A 22819-nucleotide genomic window follows, 5' to 3' on the forward strand; every position below is an offset into this window, starting at 1 on the left:
CACTCTTCACATCCTGAATAGTGACCCAAATAGTGAATAGTCAACCTGAATAGTGACTAGTGATTCACTATTCACTTTTACACCAACTTGCATAAACTTCTCCAATCTTACTGTGGTAACTCTCCAAAGTTACTGTGGTAACTTTGGAGTTACTGTCTGACCCAAATCTTCTCTAAATGGTGTCTAAGTCCCTCCTGGACTTAACCCTATCTTTGCACACTCATCAGACCACTTCTGAAACCTTAAGACTCTCCCAAAGCCTTAACATACAATCTCTGAAGATCTTGCCATGTCTTTGCACAAGCAACAAGTCAACTCATCACTTTTGCTTCTCCACTTCTTCTCTTCAAGTTAACAAGAATGACTACTACAACCCCAGTATTGACGCTTACACCAGACAAAATTTGCATACATATGAGTATGATGAAGACTATGAGGAAGAACGAGCCATTGAGTATAGAGCCATCCTTGATGATGAAGATAAACTCTTACACCATTCCTCTCAAAATGGACTGCACCATCGATCGACATGACGAGCTGGCCATCGATCGACACTCAACCTCAACAACGATGTCAAAAGCAAGCATCGACCTACACTACCTACTTCAAATAGCTCGAAACTGATTTCAACTCTGTGCGAGACGGAGACTACTCGATTAGTAGTTGGGCAGATAAACACCACCACGAGAGCTTTGCAGTAGAAACAGTAAGCTACATACCAGGAGCAGATAAACTACAAGATAGCTTCACAGACGAAAGGCTGCTCAACATGCAAAAGCGTGATGATACATATCAGATTCAAGCAGAAGCTGCCTGGGAAAGAACTCGTTTCAGCCAAACGATCGACACTCGTCATCAGCAATCAATCGATAAGCTTCCTCAACAATCGATCGACATCAACTATACCACATCGATCGACAACCATTCAATACCGAAAATCACTGTAAGCGAAAAAGATAAATTAGATAACCAGTATCTAACTCGAGATGAAGTTGGTACTTTCAAGGATCCTAATGGCTTCGCAAAAGCAATAGACGGCCGCACACTACACGTATCTCGAGAAGATATCGCATATATCCTTTAGACAACCAATGAAGCAAATAATATGTTCATGCATTAACGCAGCAACATCGAACAGAAGACTACGAAAGAGTTATATGACATAGCTGGTGGCATAGAAAACAGATTCAAACAACGATCTTGCCTTACAAATCATCCATCGATCAACATAGACGTTTTAATGATCACCAGACAGCCAAAATTCAGGAGAAGAGCTTTTGACCTTTATGGTAACAGGAAATTTTACTGGGAAGAGAAAGATGAGTATGTAGTCTACAGAGATGATCGAGAATTTGCCAGAGATCTAGATGAACACTCCATCTCAATTCACAACAAGGATATCAGAAGACTTCTGGAAAGAGCTTCAAGAGATGAGCCAGCCTACATATGTCTTCCTGAACATGCTAGCTCATTCACACTGACAAAGTTGGTACCAGAGATCTACACTAAGGACGAGATCAATGAGATGTTCTATGGCGTATGTGGTGAACATGAAAGGAACAAAGAAGCCTTCCAGATGAAGCTTGATGGTGTCTACTATCCATTGAATGATAGTATAAGTTGGCTAACTACTACATGGAGGAGATGAAGCAAGACATAGCCGAATTCAGAATGCGACCGACACTGTTCGACCTCCATCGCTCGACAGAAGATGACCACAATCGATCTACAGCAGACAATCACCATCGCTCGACCGACACCATCACAAATCGATCGACAACCGCCTGGCCGAATCGATCGACAACCGCCTGGCCGAATCGATCGACAACAATCCGCCAAGCCCACACACAATTAAGTCTCAACCGGATTTCAACACAAGAGAAGAGATAGATCAGTTTGTAGAAGGGATCTACAGAGCTCTGGAAACTACAGAGGAGAGGCCTAATGGGAGATGTGATGACATCTATTTCCAATGAACCTTACCATCAGTGCATTGACCTCCAAGGTTGAAGCTATACAAGGGGATTTGGTGGAGAGTCAGAGTTACATTGCACGCCGACCAGAAACATCGATATCGATCGACATGCGCATCAACAAATCGATAGACACCAATCATTCAGCATCGATCGACAGTGATACAAACCGAGGCCGGCTAGTAGCAAAGACGACATCCAACACGTCCAACACACCATACCATGGAAAGGAGATCTCAGCTGATACTTACGCCACACTTACCAGACATGAATTCAACCTTGAGAGTCTTGGTGAAAGATTGCAGAGGACTGAAACACACAACTGCAGCAATAAAGGATAAATGGCGCAGAGGGGATGAAGCAATGAGAGGCTTCACTGGTACATGGTTCAACAAGCGCAAAGAGGGGATGGATACTTGTTTTCCAACAAGTCCCAGTTCTCAACACTACTAGCCAAAACACCTCCAAAGTCAAGCTAAATGACTATAACAAAAGCGCTGAGTGGGAGGCAACCCACTATTAGGTAATATTTATTAAGTTTTCATTGATTTACTATTTATGTTGGTTTTTAATTCTTGCAGGTCATAAAAAAAAGACAAAACAAAAAGACGATCCGAGTAGACGATTGCCATCTGTATCGACCGATGCGAACAAGTCGACATCGATCGACATTGCCTTACCTGCGTCGACCGACATCAACATCCTTACATCGGTCGACATCTATTCCGGTCTGGTATATCGTTCCTACTTGTTACATTGGGTCCTTATGATTTATTTCTCACCATAACTCCGACTGAATTTACATTGGGGACAGTGTAGTTTAAGTCTGGGGGGAGGTTTACTGATATTTATTTACTTATTAGTTTTATTAAAAATGTTCTCAAATTAAGTTATTATTGAGTCAAGAAAGGGATTATGAACTTATAGATTTTGCTAGATATCTAACCACTTTTTAGCACCATTCTAGACTTACTGATTGCAGATAGTACTAGAGATACTAAAGTGGATCAACCTGTCAACTAACCACTCTTACTAAGATTGTTTTGAAGGAACCAAAGCTGACCTCCAACAATAAACCTGACACAACTGCTTGTCTTGGGGCTTGGTATACATGAGATTGGATTCTTCAAACAAGTCTTGAAGGTAAAGCCTTGTGTATCTAGATTTATCACTATTTTGAAGGAAGGAATTCGAACAAGACTTGGTGGCTACAACCATTAAGGCTTGCTTCATAAGAATTTAATAAGTAAAGGATTAGAACATGACTTGGTGGCTACAACCATTAAGGCTTGCTTCACAAATTATCCTAGGATATAGGTCAAAAAGAAGTGAACAGGACTTGGTGACAACCACCATTAAGGCTTGATTCATGGAAGCATGTCCAATCTTGGTTAATGATCTTGCATATAAGCAGATTTTTAACCAAGAGAGAAAATTAGTAGAGAGAGTGGATAAGAACTAATGTTTACCTGCAGGTCTAGATACTTGTTTGAAAATCTTTGAATCATGTGATCGATACTCCCAAGGTAAAGCCTTCACTTTTATTTTATGCTAAGAAATGACGTTGGTAGAGGGGAATGAAAGACAAGATTATGCTAAGTTGTTGGCTAGATGAATTTGGTTGCAAAGCTAGGATATGGTATGATGTGCTTTTCTGATTATGATTTCTTAGATGTGGATTGCAATATTATAGAGGTGATGATTCTAAGTTTTAAATCATGTGAGTCCCTGCTGTTTATAAAACCTCTTTCAGAGAGACAGCCTGTTTGTTTTGCTTGAGGACAAGCAAAAGGGTAAGTCTGGGGGAGTTGATAGACTACGGATTTGCCCCATTTTCATCCATAGTTTATAGGTGTTTTTACTAATATTTATATTATTATAGAATCTATTTATTATATTTATAAGATCAGGAATGTTTTGAAGATAAGTGATGATTTTTGAGCATTTTGGAGATATTTGGAGCAAGCACCCGAGATGACCATAGAGATCGACAATCGATCGATATTGGAGGGATAAAATCGATCGATACACAAGTCATAGTGTCGATTGATAGCGAAACGCTCAGAAATTCCATTTGGTCAAAGCCGACTTGAAGCCCAATATTTCACTATTTTACAAGATTGCCCCTAAAGTGTTTTACCCTAATTATATAAGCTTTGCCGCCATGTTAGAGGCAGACAGTGCTTTCTTTGTGTTTCATTGTTTTATTGATAGATAGGAGAGAAGATACAAAGTTATAATTTATGATTGGAACTCCATTGATATTTATCTTATTTATTCTACGAAGTTTTTATACTTAACTATTGTCTGAGTAGTTCTCTTGTTAGATTTTAGGGTTTAAATAGGTTAGAAGAGATTAGCCTCAACTATAGAATGCTGAGTTCTGATAATCATCTTTAGAATTTTTTATTAATGCATGTGTCTAGATTAGCTACCTAGAACTTGCCCTAGGATTGATTGATAAAAGCCATAGCTAATTCTCATCCTGAAAACATTCTAATTGAACTTTGTTTCTTGCTATGAGCAAGGCAAGAGAAAATCTAGTAAGCTTAATAATCATTCATTCAACATGCACATAAAGCTTGACTAGAGCGCGTCGATCGATATCATACTTGAATAATCGATCGACGGTGCAAAAGGTGTATTGATCGATACACCCATTGGAATATCGATCGACACTTTCTATAGATCAATATAACGAGAGTTGAGATCATTGATCTAGTTAATAGTCAACAAGTCAATGCTTGCAAAGGCCGAAATACTTGTTGATCAAATAGTTGATCTTTATATTATCATGCATGCAACTCATTAGGCATCTATAGGATTATAATTCCAACTTTCCTGAATAAAAACCTAAGTCTAGTTATTTCCTTTTTAAGCACCAAAACCCCAAAACTTGCTACTGAACAAATACTTGTTCAATATAAAACTGCAATTTACTTTTAAAACTCTTAAAACATCTTGCTTAACAAATCATAATAGAATCTCTAGGTTCCCTAGCTCCCTGTGAATTTGATCCCTAAGTACTACAACTCGACCTCTTATTTGAGAGAGTATAAATCACTCCTTAAGGTAATTTGAGTGGTATCAGTTTTGGGGATTTATTTTCTCATCAGCGATGGAGGTACGTGTTGGTTGGTGAATAATCTTTCGGAGTGGTTTTGTTTGTCAGACCTTGTCTCCGGTGTGGAGTGTTGATGTTAGATTTAGTTACCCTGTCACTTTGGTTGATCCATGCCCATGGAACTGTCTATGCTTCCATGTGCGCAGGGCCGGGCTTGAAAAATTTTGGTCCAGAGGAAAATTTTTTTTTGGTCTCTTTATCTTTAAAAGTCAGAGAAAGTAGTTAAAATTTATGTCTTATGAATCAAAGTCTTAATCTCTAATACGCAACCTGAAGTATATACCAGTAGAGCTATGTAAAGTTGATGATAATATTGGCCCTCTAAATTAGGGGTGGGCACTTCGGTTATTTTATCGGTTCGGTTCGAGTTTGGTTCGGTTTGGTTAGTTCGGTTCTAGAATTTGTACAACTGAAGTAAACCATAGTTAGTTTGGTTTGGATCGGTTTCAGTTTGGTTATATTCGGTTCGTTTAAGTTCAGTTTGCTTTGTATTCGATTCAATTTGCGTTTCGGTTTGGTTTAATTGGATTTCTCTTAGTTTATTTTTGTGTGCATTCAAGTTAGTAGTTCCACTTGTAGCAGGATTGCATGAATATGTTTTACCATAGTAGTTGCAGGAACACCTCGAGTCATCATCTTCAAGCCTAGTAAAAACATTCCATGCAAGTGATTTTGTAGGCAGTTTTCTTTTAGACTGGAGACTGTGTCGGACAATCAAACTCTTTTCTTTTTTTGTTGGTCGTTTTTCCTTTATCCATCTACAAACATATGAATAATCGTTAGTAAGCTAAAAGAATAATTTGATGTTTTCACTTTTCAGTTGTATAAATATATGTAACAAATTCTTAGAACTTGATATTAAAAATCTCACCTGAAGTTATTAGAATTCACACCACCAAAAGAAAAACATATGCAGGAAGGAGAGTAGGAGACGCAAAAAAAGAGACGCTGTGGAGAAGTTTGTTTTTAATTAGACTTGGTTTAGGTTTTAGCTTTAGTCTTTAGGATTTAAAAATATACGCTATTGAAAAAAAGGAAATTACGTGGGCGTTATCTTAGGATTTTAATATTTTGATATTTCTAATATTTTTAATTTAAATAATTATAAAACACTTCAGTGTATTAGTTTGGTTCGGTTTTACCGTTTGGGTTGAAAAAAATTTCAACCGAATGATTTTAAATGAACTTTGGTTTGGATTGAATCGGTTTCGGTTCGATTCGGTTTGGTTCGATTCGGTTATTTTGCCCACCCCTACTCTAAATATATAACACTTATTTGGCCCTGATCCACATGCTTTATGTGCGTCTATTCAAGCACGGCTCTTCATGTCTATTCTGACCAAACTTCTCCATTATATTTCTCTTTCTTCCTTTCGTCTCGCCATCTGAATATCACGAGTCTGGATTTGAGCTATCCAGTTTTGGGTCGTGTTGGATTTGTTTGTTTTCGTTTGTGTTCGATGTTCTCTAGTGCGGTCTGAATTTATAGATAACATCTTGTTTGCAAAATATAATAGTTTTTGGAGTCAAAAATATTTTTATAATATTTTAATAAAAAAGAAGAAAGGACTTGGTATCGATTCTCACAACTTACTCACATGCTGAGCTAGGAGAAAAAGAAACGTAATCACATGTTCCTGAAAACTGCCAAAATGATTTTGTGATGTATCCACAATATATACAATTATTGAACAACTAGGACTTGGTATCGATTCTCACAATTTAATCATGTGATACTTATCCACCATATACCCAATTTGTGGTCGTTCCTTTTCTCTGGAATTATCTTTGGAGAAGATATTATTATTTTTTGGTAACTTCGTTATCATTATAGCACCTAGTGCCCCTAGTTGTAAGGATGGACAAAATATTTTGGATCTGTGATCCGATCCGTTATCAGTTAATCCGATTCAAAAAGTTCAGACATTGGTCTCATTTGTTCAGTTGATTTAAAATATTGAAAAAAATCCAAATCCGATTTGAATCCTTTTTAAATATAATTTTAAATATACAAATTATTCATATAATAAATTAAAATAGTTTAAATATTAAAATATTACCAACACTATATTATATTTATCCAATGTTGAAGTATTTTTCAATATCTAAAATTTTACAAAAATAACCTTATTTTTCTGTATGATAATTGTATTTAATTTATTTTATGTAATATTTAATTTATTTATTATTTTGATAATTTAATAATATGATTTAATTATTTTAGTAAATTCCATGGATTTAGAAATATTTCTGTGTTGACATAGGTAAATTGGAATATAATTTAATACACTGCCTATTTAGTAACAACAATTCTTATTATCTCGTATTTTTTAGAGAAAAAATATCTTTTTTATAAATATTCTTTTTGATCTAAATTGAGATCTAGTTTCTTCTTCGTTTTTTAGTTTTTAAAAGTTCTCAAGTGATTATATTTCCATGGATAGATCGCAAGAACTGCTGTTGTAGTTAATGTTCAATCATTTCTACCCCTATTGTTTGTTCATGTTTTCTTTCAGAAGAAAGTAATATATTTGCTAACCGAGATTAATATCTTTTATATCCACAAAAATTGTGTGCTAAAATAAAAAGCCATGAAGTTGCCAGAATAACCACAAAATGAGAAACATGGAAATTTTATGTGAATTTTTTTTTGTAAAAAGCCATGAATTTTCTACGAATTAAACCGTGGAAACAATAGTAACGATATTGCAAAAAAAATTACCGTGGCAAAATTGCAATGAAATATAACATAGAAACTCGTGGGAACTTTAGCAACAGTTTTCTATAGTTTAATCGTGGCTAAAAATATTTGCAGTAAATAATGTTAAATTTAATCATGGCAATTTCTTGGCTAGTCCACCAAAAAACGTCCCACCAATCATTTCGGGTACTGACAATAGTAAAAAATAAAAAAGCCACAAATACATGTCATGGCAAAATTCGTAGTAAGTATCCATAGTGCCATACCATCCGATAGAAAAGGGCAGAAAAATATGTGATATATTCAAAAAAAAATTCATGTAAACACTCGTCACAAAATTCATATGGATTTATTTGTGAAATAGCTAAGAAAAAAAAATTAGTTTTGTAGAAAGATGCTAGAGAGATAGAAAAAGAAAAAAATGAGAGAGGGTGTGATTTTAGTTAGTTAGTAAATTATTGTTTTTTTTTATAGTTATCTCACACAATTTTCCAAATTCGTAGCAATTTTTGAGGCAAACTTGACAAAAATCATGGCAAGAATCATAGGAAAAACCTGGCAACTATTTTCTATAAAATCAAACATGCCTTCACTCTCGTATTGTAAGAAGCTTGAAACGTAAACTTAAGAGAAATAAATTTGAGAATTCAGTGTCTAATAAATTTTAAGCAAGAAAGTGGATGGATCGATACATTTTGATCTTATCCATAATTATGTTTAAAGAGAGTTTATGGAAGGTGTTGAAGTATTTATCACATTTGCTTCTAATCAAAATTCTTCAACCAGAGGAAACCCATGTTATGTCTTTGTGGAAGATGTCAAAACCAAAAGAAATGTGATGCAAGAACATCTTTGAGACTCATCAACTGATTCGGCTTCAAGGGTAATTAATGTATTGTCAAGCTGTGGAGAAAATTACTATGATGTTGGAGAATCATTAACGGCTGATCAATTTATAAGAGAAGAAACACAGTATGCTAAAGAAGAGTCATATAAGCAAAACATAAATGTTAATATGGGAGGAGACATTGGGTCAACCCATATATTGGAGAATGCAATGAAAGTACCTAATGATGAGGAATATTAAGATCGAAGGTTTCAAACTTTTGAAGCCGCCAATCAACCACTATATGATAGATGTATTGAAGGAATTACTCAATTATACTTGCCTTCATGTTTAATGAAAGTAAAAACCAATCATAATTTAGTGGAGTCATGTGTGGATGAGATATCATAAACTTTTAAAGATGTTTTGCCACAACCAAATAAAGCTTATGCGTCATATTATGAGACAACGAAGTTGATGAAAGCGCTTGTCTCCATGTTGTCAAGATTGATATTTGTTAGGATAATCACATGTTATTTTAAGGAAGATCATCAGCTGTTATTGTATCGGTTTTGTGGAAAAAATAGGTATCACAAGAAGCATGGGAAGGGAAAAATCTTCTAAAACAAAGAATGTTTTATATACCTATTATGGAGAGATTGTAGCATCAACTAGGCGATTGCATCACAAATATGATGGCATACAAAATATGTCTCTCATGAAGGATAAATACATCACCTTTCTGACTAAGCAACGTAGAAGCATTTTTACGAGGTATATCCTAATTTTGCTGCGGAAAATTGAATTTATCTAAGATTATCAACATATGGATTTAATCCAGTTGGTATAAACGGTGAAACACTAGGTCTGGCCCGTAATTTTAACGCCATATAACTTACCTCCCGGTATATGTGTAAAACGAAATATTTATTTTTATCGGTACTAGTTTCCAGGCCAAGACATCCAAAGAAGATCAATGAAAATAATCTGCAGCCGTTGATTGAATAATTGCAAAGTTTATGGAGTGATAGGGTAAAAAGCATATGATATTCCGAAGAAGCAAAAATTCACAATCCATGCCGCATTATTTTGGACAATTAATGACTTTCTAGGTTATGACATGATGTCAGGTTGGATGACTCAAGGTCTTTTAACTTGTCCATATAGTTTATATGATATGAAGTCATTTTGGTTACAACATGGAAGAATACATAGTTTCTTTGACAATCATTGAACGTTTCTGCCTATGGGTTATCTCTACAGGCGACATGTCTAACCGTTGAGATAAGGAATAAAATAACTGATTCTCCTTTACTATGGTTGACAGTAGAGAGGAAATTCTTACTGACAGAATAAACAACATTGAAGGAGTGCACAAAACAGCCGATTGTGGAGGAAATGGACACAAGAACCTTTCTCGTAGTGTATATGATTAAGGCAAATATAACAATTGGGGGAAGAAGATTATATTTGGGACTTTCCGTATTATATGAACCTTTGTCTTCCCCACAACTTGGACTTCATATAGGTTGAGAAAAAGCTCTTTGATGATCATATTAGAACTTTTCTGAATGTTCCCGGAAAGAAAAAAGCTAATGCCAAGTAAGCGATGGATCTACCTAATTTTTTCATAAGACAAGAGTTACATATCAAAGCACCGTTAGGATTTGGATTTGGGTTTTATATTTGGGTTTTTATTTCAAGTTCAACTTGAGTTTCAATTTTGGGTTTCAAGTTCCTGCTGATATTTTAACCAAGGTGGTTTATGTTAGGAAGTTTAAGGAAGCTTTAAATTTCCATGGGATGACCGAGAGCATCGGTGTCATCCTACAAAAGCATGGGTTTGCTTAACCTAAGTAATGGATCGTTTTTGATGTCATCAAGGGGGAGTTTGTTGGGATTTGTCAAAGACTGCATCAGAGACTACGTGAAGGAATCCGTTAGAGACTTCGTCGGGGTTTGGTGATGGAAATCAACCAAGATCGCATAACTTAAACCAAGACAAGGACGTCAAATTAGGAAATAAAAATATCATTTTCATGGAGTTATGGAAGTTGATAGAATCCTGGAAATATTACTTTCATGGTTTATAGAAGTTGGAAGTATTTTGTAAATATTCCTATTAGGTTTATGGAAAAGGGCGAATGCCCTAATCCAACTATGTAAATGTAATATGGTTTATGGAAGAGGAGCTTGTCTGTTCTCTTCTCTCTTGTCTAAGTAAGCCTATTGTAAGCTTATGAAAGAGAGAGGTTCTATATCTTTGTTCTTAAGATTATAGTGGATTGCCTCTTGCCAGGACCCATAGACATAGCCATTCTAGATGAACTCTAGATAAACAATTATTTGTGTCTATCCTCTATATTTTCAAGTTCTTCTTATGTTCTTCATAATTATACAAATTTATAGTTTGTAACTTACGTCGGCGAATCTGTCCGAAAATGTGTCGGAATTTGTGTGTTTGATTATGTTTTAAGGTCAAACAATTTTGCTAACAAAGTGGTATCAGAGCAAAGTTGGTGGTTATCAATGGCGAAAGCAAGAATTGAGGTTGGACGGTTTGATGGGAAGGGAGACTTCTGATTGTGGAAAAAGAGGATTCAAGAAGAGTCTACGTCACCTTCTGTATCAGCGATTCGGAAGGATGAAGACGAAGATGTTTACATGGAGAAGGTGGTGAAAGAGGAAGCCGAAAGGCATGAAAGATCAGAGAAAAAGATGAACCTAATCATTCTCAATGTTGGAGATCACGTGTTAAGGAAGATCGAGTTGTGTACGTTAGCTGCTTCTACATATTCTAACTGGAGAGATTATATCTTTCAAAGACTTTACCGAATAGAATTCACTTGCAACACATATTTTATACATTCAAGATGGTTGATATTCGGAGTATGGATGAGAATATTGATGACTTCTTGAAGATTATCTCTTACCTTTTAAGTGTGAATATAAAACTCTGTCAGAGGAGATTCAAGCGGTTGTGCTTCTGAATCCGCTTCCTTCACTGTTCAAATCTCTCAAGGAAACACTTAAGTACGACAAAGACACATTGTCGTTGGAAGGGGTGACAAGTGCAGTAAGGTCTAAAGATTAAGATCTCAAGACCTCTACGGCTTCACATGATAATGGTGAAGGATATTATGCTAGAGGAAGGACTGACAAGAAAGATCCAGTGAGGAATGATAAGGGCAATTCTAGATCAAGCTCAGGGTCTATAATATCTTCCTGGTTCTGCAAGAAAAAGGGATACACCAAGAGGGAGTGTTATGCATACAAGAAGAAATATGGCAGAGTAGAAGACGAAGCTGAAGCAGCCGTTGTGATAGATACTTATTCAGGGGATGATGCACTGTCGGTTTCAGATAGGTGGCATCATGATAAGTTGGTAATTGATTATGGATATTCCTACCACATGATGTGTTGGTGGGATTGGTTTCACACGTTCTAAGAGCTAACTTCGGGGCAAGTTCTTCTTGGTAATGATTGCACGGTTGGAGTGCAAGGGATTGGTACAATAAACATCAAAGCTTATGGTGGTTCTGTGAAGACACTCACGAATGTGGGAACCAAAATTCACATCATCGATTACCATAATCGGAGGAAAGCTAGGAAACCCTAACTTTTCTTGAGGTCCCGGATTCTGTGCGAGAACCAACGACAAGTGACCAAATAAATGCGGAAAATATGAAAAGATAACAAAACAAATTTACGGGGAAAGTATATCTTTATTTCGAATCTGTGTAAGAGCGTTGCGATTATTACAAGAGATTATAAAAGCTTCGGCCGCAAGAGCTGTCAGCGAGTTCCCTAGTTCTAGCCACCAACAACAAACGAAAAAGATAAAAATAAAGGTTTTGATTGATTTCGACTGAACCTTATGAAAGGCTGCCTACGTACCCCTTTCGAAGATCAAGCCGGACGTAGTTCAGTTGAAAGAGTGGAACAAGAAATCAAACTGGCTGGGCGAGGTTGTCTAGTAATCGAGTGCCAATCATAGAAACATAACATGTCGAGAAAAATGCATAGTGTTTCTAAGTGCAAAGAGTTGTAAGATCCTAAAAGAATCGTTTCTTCGAGAGATTGAATGATCCTTTCCGAGAAGCTTCTCTTGTAATACACTTAAACTACAAATTTTTAGTGTTCTGTATTTTTATTTTCTTTTTAGAAAGGTTTCTCGAGGACTTTCCCACATTAATTTCATCGTAAACATTTTTTGACCCCAACAGCGGGCTAGCGGTCCAACTAGCCATAGCCAGATATAGGTCCAACTCGCCTGATGGCAAGTTGGCTAGCCAGCTAGCAGTCCAACTCGCCTGATGGCGAGTAGGCTAGCTGACTAACCGTCCAATTCGCCCGATGGCGAGTTTGCTAGCCGGCTAGTGGTCCAACTAGCCATATGGCAAGTTGGCTAACAGACTAGTGGTCCAACTTGCCAGATGACGAGCAGGCTAGCCGGCTAGCGGGAGAATGCGCTAGTGGGCTAGATGGCTCTTTTCTTCCGTTCTGATTCTCTCTATTGATTGCTTCGTAGACTTTCAGAACTATTTAGTTTGTTTTATGTTTTTACGTATGTATTTTCCGAAAGCTATTTCTCAGAAGTTTTTAGACGTATATTTTGCCATGACCGATTTTGACCCCAATAGTTAGCCTCCCAGCTCGTAAGATTTTACGTTTGTTCTCTTGCGAGGTAGTGATAAGCGTATTAAGTGGAATCAACGGCTAAGAAGTTCCGTTGGAATCAGTGGTTGGCTTACTCATGAGAACGGAATGTGAGATGATTGGGGCTGCGCCTTATGAAGGCTGCCTACGTACCCTTGTCGAAGGGATCAAGCCTTTCGTAGTTCGTCCTAGAGTTAAGGTTCTTATGACATGTTTTCTTGTGAGAACTTTACGGTCTAGTTGTGTATCATGTAGAGATTATCGGGCATGTTGCTGCCGATGGCATTGTATATTGGACCTTTATCAGCCTCGAGAGTAGCCTTGTTGGCTGTTTGGTTTGGTCGAGTGTGGTCACTTTTATATTTTCGCGATTAGCTATGTGTGGCTTTGAATCCCTGCCTCTTCGCAGCTTCTTTTTAATTAATTGAGTTTCGTGTTTTAAGAGCATATTTGTATTCGTGTGAATGTAGAGGGAAGATTATGAGTTGTCATCTCATATTCTAACTCTTTGCTAGATCGTCGTATTCGTTGTTCGTTTTAGGTGAATTTGAAAAATCTAATTTTGCGAAGATTCGTGAACGTTGGAATATAGGAAAAGACAACTTTTAGGATCTCGTATCGTTAGATACCATGCCCTGAGATGCTAGAGACCAGTGTGCTGGGTTTAGGATAAGACCTAGGTTTACCATCAGTTTTAGGGTGTGCGATGAATACTTCGGTTTACGTATCCCGTATCCGATTTCAACCTGATTCGTACCGATTTATAGTCCGCGATAGGTTCCCCGCTTATACGACTTGTCTGGTAGGAATCGAGCATCTCTCCAACAACAATTTCTAAGTTGAGAAAGTGTTGACCAAAATTTCATGTTTATTCTATAGCGCTATTACCCTTCTGTCAGATGTTTGAGAGCTATCTTTATGAAATGGCTAAGTCTGTTGAGTCTTCACGAAGAATACATGTTTAAGGAGATGTTAGTGCGTATGACTGTTTGGTCTTCCAAGAGGGTGTCTTTATCGAGGAAGGTAATTTTGTCGACAAACGGTTGTTCAGGCATCTACGACGTCCCATGATGCTGAAGATTGGTTTTTCTTTCGTGTGCCGCATTTTGTACTTGAAATGTTTGCGGGCTTGAAGATGTTTCACGATATTGCAAGGGTTTAGTCTTAACCCTGTTTGGATGTAAAGAAGTTTGATTAATGATAGATGAATTAGGACCATGGGGTCGCATAGATTTGTCCCTGGGAAGAAGTGTTTTCCTTCACTGTGCTCTGTGAAGAGTTGGCCCCCGAAGATTTATTTCGTGTATTCTTAAAGGATGTTTCATGTAGCTCTAGGAGCTATGTTACAAAATTTTCCTTACATGTCACGTTTTATGGGTAAAACGTTGGAGGCTAAGCTGAATCGAAGAGTCTTTACCATATGATTTTTGACAATTTCAAGTTTTTCGTTAACTGTTTGGATGTTAGGACTGAGTCTCATTGTAAAGTCTTTATCATATGATTTCCATTTCTGTGTTATACCATAATAAATTGCGTAATCGTCACTTGGTATTTTAGACAAATCAGGGATTGTCGTTTAGCCGTTAAGTGATCGATGGAGCGGTGGTTGCTGAAATGCTTTGGCTTGGCATGAAGGATGTGTTCAGCCGCATAGCCGAGGACGTAGCTGGTCAAGGATTAGACCATGGTACTTTCGTGTTAACATGAAGGTCATGTTAGTTTAGAATTTTCCTAAAGGGGACGCCGAATTCTGGTTCGGACTTTTACTGGAAGGCGCAATTGGCCGAGGGCCAAAGAGCGTTTTGAGATTGATAGACCAAGTATGCACTGGTTGCCCTTGTTAATATGGCCGATAGTTGTAGAAAACGATTTTTTGCTTTAGGTTTCAGTTATCCAATAAAAATGTTTCGTATAATGTTTCATATAGTTGTATGAATATTGTTTCGTTTTTGTCTGAGGAAGGCGAAGCCTAAGAGGTTTGATACATAACCCGTGCGGAGTCAGTTTCAGGATGATTGCATGCTCGGATGTGACTGAGGGGAATGAAATGCAGAAGCAAGCGAGCCGCATGGCTAATAAATGAGATCTATAAGATCGTAGTGTGAAGAGATAAAGTTTAGATTGGTCGTGTAATAACCATCTTTAAAGAGTAAAACACATACAAGGAAAAATCATGTAACAGCCGAGAAAATTACTCATATAAGTGGAAGTCGGATTAATCTTTTTCCGTGGATGGTTCTGGATCCCAAGGTACATAAGAAAAATTTAGAAAGTCTTAGAATAGTTTTACATCTGAAGAATTAAATTCTTCAAGAAATTTAGTAGATTGAAAATGCTCACGGTTCGGCCTAGAAATTCTTAGTCGGACGAGAAAATTAATCGAAAATTTATTATAGAGCCTTAAGAAAGGAATGAACTTAGAATTAATTTAGAAATGTTTTAGTCTAATAAATCTAGGATTTTTTCAAAGATAAACATTCCCGCCAGCTCGGATCAGCTTATAACACATTCGGGATTTAAATACGGCCCATTTGGACCCAAGTGTTAAGCGTGTTTGAAAGCTTCCAGAAGATGCAGCTACTTGCTTACCTCCTTCAAGCAGCTGGACATGTGTTTCTCCTTGACTGGACCACCTCTAAGCAATTCTTGTCTCATTTCTATTGGATGCTTTGGTGGCTAGCCATAAAGCAGGGTTTTATTTGCCAAAATTGTGGCTAAGACACCAAGTTGTCTCCTATCGGTTGGTTTGGGAGGCAGAGACACCTCCTGCTCTCCATGCACGACCAAAACCCTCCCATGAGATCATTCTCCAGCCTATAAATAGCAGACCACCCCCATGAGATCATTCTCTAGCCTATAAATAGCAGACCACCCCCTTAAGGTAACGTTTTGGTCTTTCGCTTTCTTTTTTTTTTAATTAGCTTTCTTTTTTTTTCTTTTCCTTTCATATCCTAACCTCCATGTGTCTATATTTCTAAAGTTCTAGAGTTTTCCCGATAAAAGTTCAAAGTGAAGCCGACCGCGAGATAGGAGAGTTTCCAGTCCGAAACTTTCTTCTAAGTGTCGAGGTGAGTCGCAGTTATGGATTATGATTGTTGTGTTTGCGGTGAGCGCCAGAAAATAAAAGTATTGCTAGGTTGCATGTTTAGATATATAATGATATGATAATGATTGATGTTTGTGAAAGATATTGCGCTATATCGTCGGGCCTCGGCTCGAGGGGTATAACATGTTTCTGATACATTGATATTGTGTTTCATATACTTGTGTCATTGCATTATATTGTTTGGGCTTCGGTTCAGATAATATAACATGTTTGATCATGTCTTAACGGGGAAACCGTAAATCCATGGACTTGATCTGTGAGGGTCCGACACTCGGGTGGACTGTCGTGAGAGTCATTGGTGTCCACTCGAGGCCCTTTCCTTGTCTGGGGCCTTACCAAAATTATTTCTAGGCAGGACGTGAAGACACTTGTGATAGCGCTAGCTACCCTCGACCGTGTAGCTGCATGACGATGCAGCAAGTGTGTTATCCGGGACATCGACTATTAGATGTTTAGAGTCAATGGGCGCAAGAAGGGATATGTTATGGACTTCATATCAAGATAGAACCAATGGCGAGAGGCAGTCCTCGACGATCAATAATGATCTAACCACTCGTGAAGAGTGGATGCTTGTTTACGTGATTGCTTTATTTTTGCATTGCATATTTCTTAATATAATTGATCTTTGTTGCTGGATGTTTGATGCATAATGGAGGGGGGATAAATAATTGTTAGGAAACCCGACTCACAGAGCAAAATAGTTACTCATCAGACTCTTTTTTTGCAGGTAACCTGTAGTAGGTTCCATTTGGGATCGGAGGAGCACAAAGCTGTTGGCGTTGATTTTCTACCTTTTACAAACATGTATGTTTTGTAATACGTAAGATATGGTTTTGAATATCGGCCGAACATGTATAAAGTTTTGATGTGGTTGAACTTAAAGGATATATGAATAAGAAAAAGTTTGTGAAATGCTTGGATTCCATATGATACTAGTCCTAGTCCGAGACAAACTAACTAACAATTTCAAATTCGGGTTGCAAAGCCTTAACTTGGAATCGCTAGGAAACCCGTTCTTGGACATATGATCTTGGGATTTTGGATCTGATCCGAGAACCTCAGGTCAAATGTTTAGGCATGTGGTAGTAGTATCTTCGATCTGGTTAGAGTTCTTTAGTTCATCGTGCATGTTCTTGTTTGATTGGAGCATGGCAAACTAATTAACTTTTACTTATTCCAGATCGGGGGTGTTACAACTAAGGTGGTATCAGAGCATGGTTTACTTTGCTCACTTGGAAACCTGTTTTCAATAATTTATCGAGTCAAAGGTGTCTCAAAAGGTAGAATAGGAAACCAACATGCTCCTTTGTTAGATAAGTTGGGATTAGTACTTACCTTGGGTTGTACTACTGTATGTTTCAAAGACGTACAAGGAGTGAGGAGCCAATGATGACACCACCAAGATATGGACAATGTAATTCTGAAAACCGCTGAGTCTATTCAAACCTCGAGGTAACAGATGATTCTGTGATAGCACAAGGAAATAATCATTACTATGAACACGAACATGAGTCGACAGGGAGAAATCCGACGGATTCACATATGGGCTATGAGCAAGGAGAACAATATGAGGATTTGAGGTAGAGGAATCAAGCACCTGAGATGTATGGATCAAGGCGGAATTATGCAACTTCACATAATCCAAGGCGGAATGAAAGGACGCCCGAGCCATGTTGTAGGCAAGAACAGAGGACAGCTGGGAGTTTGGATCCTCTTATAGTATTGGTGCAAGGCTTGCTAGGTAGACTTGATCAGAGAAACGATGAATCATCAGAGCAAAGACCATCATCCCCTCCTGATTACCTGAAGATGGTCACATTAATGAAGAAGTTTGGAACCGTTAGATACCCTGGAGGAACATATCCCTTCGAAGCGTCAGCATGGCTGAGGAATTTGAAGAAAAACGTCTGGGCTATCCACTACCCTGATAATTTCAAGAAGGATGTGGCAATATACTACTTGACCAAAGATGCTTCTGATAGATGGGATAATGTTGAAGAATACTATATGGGAAGAGAGATCAATTGGGAAGATTTTAAAAAGGAGTTTGAGCGGAAATACTTCCCACCTAAAGCAAAAGACCGATTGGAGATTCAATTCTTGGAGTTAACTCAAGGCAACCGCAAAGTAAGGGAATATGAGGCAGATTTTACAAAGCTAAGGAAATATTCTCCTTATGGACCAAGGAATGAAGGTGCACTAATTCGAAGGTTTATAAGAGGATTGCGAGCGAATTTGGCTAGCCGACTGCAAGTAGTGGAGTTTCATAGCCTTTATGAATTGGTGGAGATAGTGGTAAATGTTGAAGGTATAGAAAAGGAACAAGCCATAATGAAGCATGTAGAGCCATCTCGCAGAAGTGAAGGGCTAGGAATACGAAGAATGAATAATAAAGGACATTTTAATCGAGGGAGAGGCCGAGGAAGAAGGAATGACAGAACGAATGGTCCAAATGTGTGTTACACTTGTGGTGATACATGCCATTTTTCTAGAAGTTGTCCTTATAGTGAGGGAAGGAAAACCCCTGATTATATTACTTGGTTCTCGTGTGGTGAGAATAGGCATTATGCCAAGTTGCCCCCATAAGAGACATGTAACGCTTCCAGCACCACCCACTAGACTAGCGATTCAACCATCCCCAAAGCGCCAGGCAATTGGAAAGAAAGTGAATGGTTTAGAGTTAGGAAAGCCCGAAGCACAACAGCCCCACCAAGGTAAGTAGGGTTTTAACTCATTGCTGGTTTGTGTGAATTTGATGCATGAAATATAAAATGTGAAATAAATATTGTTAGGAACATTGTGTGTTGGTTGATTATGTGCATGTTCTCTTTGACTTGCGTGCCACACATAGCTTTGTGATACCTGAGGTAGTGTCGAGTTTTAAGGGAACCTTTATTAGAGTTAAGGTAGGTGTTTCGATTAGAACCCCTAGGAACCATAACCTTCATGCCGATAGTTGTGTACTTGGGATTCCAATCCATGTGGGATCAATGGTATATCCGACATACCTGCTAGTTGTTCGTTTAGGACAACATGAAGTGACTGGCTGTCGAGATACTACGCGCAGTTGGATTGTGGTTGAGGAAGAATTACACTTGAAGAAAGAGGACAACCATCAACGTATACTATGGGATACATCCAAGTTCTGGAGTATCACGTGTATCTGCTTTATGAGTTAAGAATGATTTGATCAAGGGACACAGTTGGAAGAGATACTAGTATTAATACAATACCAGGATGTATTCCAGCAATTGGAAGGATTTTCCCCACCACGAAGTGATCCTTTCACCATTACATTAGAGCCGAGAGCAGCCCCAATAGTGAAGGCACCTTATCGAATGGCTCCAGCTGAGCTTGCTGAATTAAGGAAGCAGTTGGAGGATTTGATAGATAAAGGATTTATTAGACCGAGTTCTTCACCATGGGAAGCACCAGTCTTATTTGTGAAGAAGAAAGACGGCACCATGCGGTTATGCATCGATTATAGAGGGATTAACAATGTTTCAGTAAAGGACAAGTATCACTTGCCAAGGATCGATGAATATATGGATCAGCTTCATGAGGCAAGCTGATTCTCAAAGATAGATTTGGCATCAGGATACCATCAAATCCCTATATCAGAGTCTGATATCATGAAGACGACTTTTAGGACCCGGTATGGCCACAATGAATTTGTGGTAATGCCGTTTGGTCTTACAAATGTGTCAATTGCTTTCATGTGCTTGATGAATGATTTATTTTGTGATTACTTGGATAAATTTGTAATCACCTTCATTGATGATACTTATTTATTCCAAAAGTAAAGAGGAACGTGCAGTTTTGTAAGTTGTTCGCCAAGTTTAGTAAATGTAGTTTCTGGAAAATGGAGATTGGATTCCTTGGTCATCGAGTGTCAGAGAAGGGTGCTGCAGTAGATCCTGAAAAGGTTGAAGTAGTTAAGGATTGGCCACGCCCTACCAGCGCTACCGAGGTTCGAAGCTTTCTAGGATTGGCTGGGTGTTATCAGAAGTTTGTGAGAAATTTTTCCATCATGGCCAAACCCTTGACGAGGTTGACTGGGAAAGATATATCATTTAGATGGGATAAGAAAGAGGAAAAGGCTTTTACACAATTAAAGGAAGCTTAGACGACAACAACCTATTCTCGCATTACCTACTCCAGGAAGACCTTACACTACATACACTGATGCTTCTCGAGTAGGACTGGGTTGTGTACTGATGCATGATGAAAAGGTCATTGCCTATGGTTCAAAACAGTGAAGGAAGAACGAGGAGAATTACCCCACCTACGATCTATAGATGGCCGTAGTGGTATTTGCTTTAAAAATATGGAGATCCTATCTTTATGGCGAGACGATTCAAATCTTTACTGATCACAAGAGTCTCACGTATCTCTTCACTCAGTCAGAATTGAATTTGAGACAAAGGAGATGGATGGAGTTTATCATGGATTATGACTTACAAATCCAATATCACCCAGAAAAGGCGGATGTGGTAGCAGATGCACTAAGTCAGAGGAGAAGTGATACATCTATTGAGAAAGACTTAGAAGCCTCAAACGCAGAATTCAAGATGGTTAGTCTTTCAGCCATAGAGGGCGAGGGCAGCGAGCCATTGGGATTACGAGCAGTGAATCAAGAAAACCTCTTGCAAATAATTCGAGAAGAGCAGAAGGAAGATGTGAAGTGTTGGGGTCAAAAACGGTTACGACAGAATTACCACCCGAAAATCCTCGGAGATTGTATTTCCGAAAGAGATAGTAAAAAGAAAGATATAACTTTCGTAAAATATAACCAATACGAAGTTTTTACGAAGAAGTATCCTTGAAGATTCAAACCAAACAAACCAAGCTCGGTCGTTGCGTAATTACCGCGCATACACGCCGTCCGGTCGCTACGTAGCAACCAAGTCCGGGCTGATATCGGCCCGCTACATAGCGACCGAACGTCCGACCCACTCGGTCATTACGTAGCGACCGAGCGATCGTCCCGCTCGGTCGCTACGTAGCGACCGAGCTCAAGCCGAAGCTCGGCCGCTACGTAGCGACCGAGCGCTCGTCCCGCTCGGTCGCTACGTAGCGACCGAGCTCGAGCCAAAGCTCGGTAGCTACGTAGCGACCGAGCGATCGTCCCGCTCGGTCGCTACGTAGCAACGGAGCTCAAGCCGAAGCTCGGTCGCTGCGTAGCGACCGAGCGCTCGTCCCGCTCGGTCGCTACGTTGCGACCGAGCGATCGTCCCGCTCAGTCGCTACGTAGTGACCGAGCTCAAGCCGAAGCTCGGTCGCTACGTAGCGACCGACCGCTCGTCCCGCTCGGTCGCTACGTAGCGACCGAGCTCAAGCCAAAGCTCGGTCGCTACGTAGCGACCGGGCTCAAGCCAAAGTTCGGTCGCTGTGTAGCGATTGAACCCTTCCGAACATCGATACGACACCAGTCCATGCATTCTCGTCAAACCTTCGAATGCTATCTCCCGAAGACCGTAGCAAGCGGTCCATGACCTTTTTTCGCAGTCCATGATTTCCGCTATTTTAACTCATCAATCAAACTTCGCGGATTAGAAACCGCGGAAAATTTGTAGTAAACGTGTCGAGTCGGAAGACGGCCCATAGGAACCTAAAACACGACTCGAGGCCCATCCTACGATTTCCTAACCAAAAGCCCGTAATCCACAGCACGGTTTACGCTTGGCCCACAAGGAAGGATAAATGTCAAGTTTCCGCGGATAAATACGGAAGTTTTGAAGATAATTGTGAAGATCGGGAAAAATGGAATATCTCCATTTTTATGCTATGACGGCTTAAGGGCAGAAGAGTAAAAGCGTAAACCGACCGTGGAGATAGTATATAAGGAGCCCTAGGCGAGGAGCATGAAAGGAAAACTTTTTTAGAGCAAACTTAGCACTTAGAGCAATTTAGGTATTTTTCCGTTTTTGTTATTTCAAGCTGCGACTCAATTAGGTTTAGCCGTCTTAGGGTTGCTAGAACTAGGAATCTCGCCGACAGCTCTCGAGCCCAGGCTTATACCTTGTTGTAATTGCTCATACGCAAATTCGGAATAAGATCTTCTTTGCTCTCTTTTTCGATTTCTTATACTTTATTGTTGTTATTCTCGTGTTCTGATTGCTTGACGTGTGGTAATTAGCAGATATCAGGGTCCTCTGGGAAATTTGGGTTTTCCTAGTTTCCTTATTTAAACGGAAATCGACAGTGCGAATTTCGGTTCCCACAGTTTGGCGCTAGAAGGAGGGGGGGGGGTACGGATCAATCTAACCCACAAAAGCCACATCACTCTCAATCAGACATGTCAACTAACGACGCAGATAACGTGCAAACTCCTCTTAACGGAGGCAGCGGCACCGATCTCCACACTCCAGTAGTGGACGTATCCGCGGCCAACGCACAAGCCAACGCCGCGACGCTCGAGGAGTTTAAA

At 38.9% G+C, this 22819-nt stretch overlaps 1 protein-coding gene across 5 annotated transcripts; it reads left to right on the plus strand.

Moving 5' to 3' along the window:
• The first annotated feature begins 159 nt into the window (after window positions 1-159).
• On the plus strand, window positions 160-21275 carry LOC103849611. 5 transcript variants are annotated; one of them, XM_033288238.1, is made up of 3 exons: window positions 160-16164; window positions 16264-16351; window positions 16741-21275. In XM_033288238.1, the coding sequence occupies exon 3, from the start codon at window positions 17992-17994 to the stop codon at window positions 18973-18975; it is 984 nt and encodes a 327-aa protein (XP_033144129.1). In that variant the 5' UTR covers window positions 160-16164; window positions 16264-16351; window positions 16741-17991; the 3' UTR covers window positions 18976-21275. The 5 variants fall into 5 exon arrangements, with proteins under 5 accessions (XP_033144129.1, XP_033144130.1, XP_033144126.1 ...); XM_033288239.1 differs by having other exon boundaries at window positions 17117-21275; XM_033288235.1 differs by having other exon boundaries at window positions 160-16351.
• The last annotated feature ends 1544 nt before the right edge of the window (window positions 21276-22819 follow it).

This window comes from Brassica rapa, chromosome A03 (genome assembly GCF_000309985.2).
Source record: "Brassica rapa cultivar Chiifu-401-42 chromosome A03, CAAS_Brap_v3.01, whole genome shotgun sequence".
In the NCBI taxonomy this organism is placed as follows: Eukaryota; Viridiplantae; Streptophyta; class Magnoliopsida; order Brassicales; family Brassicaceae; genus Brassica; species Brassica rapa.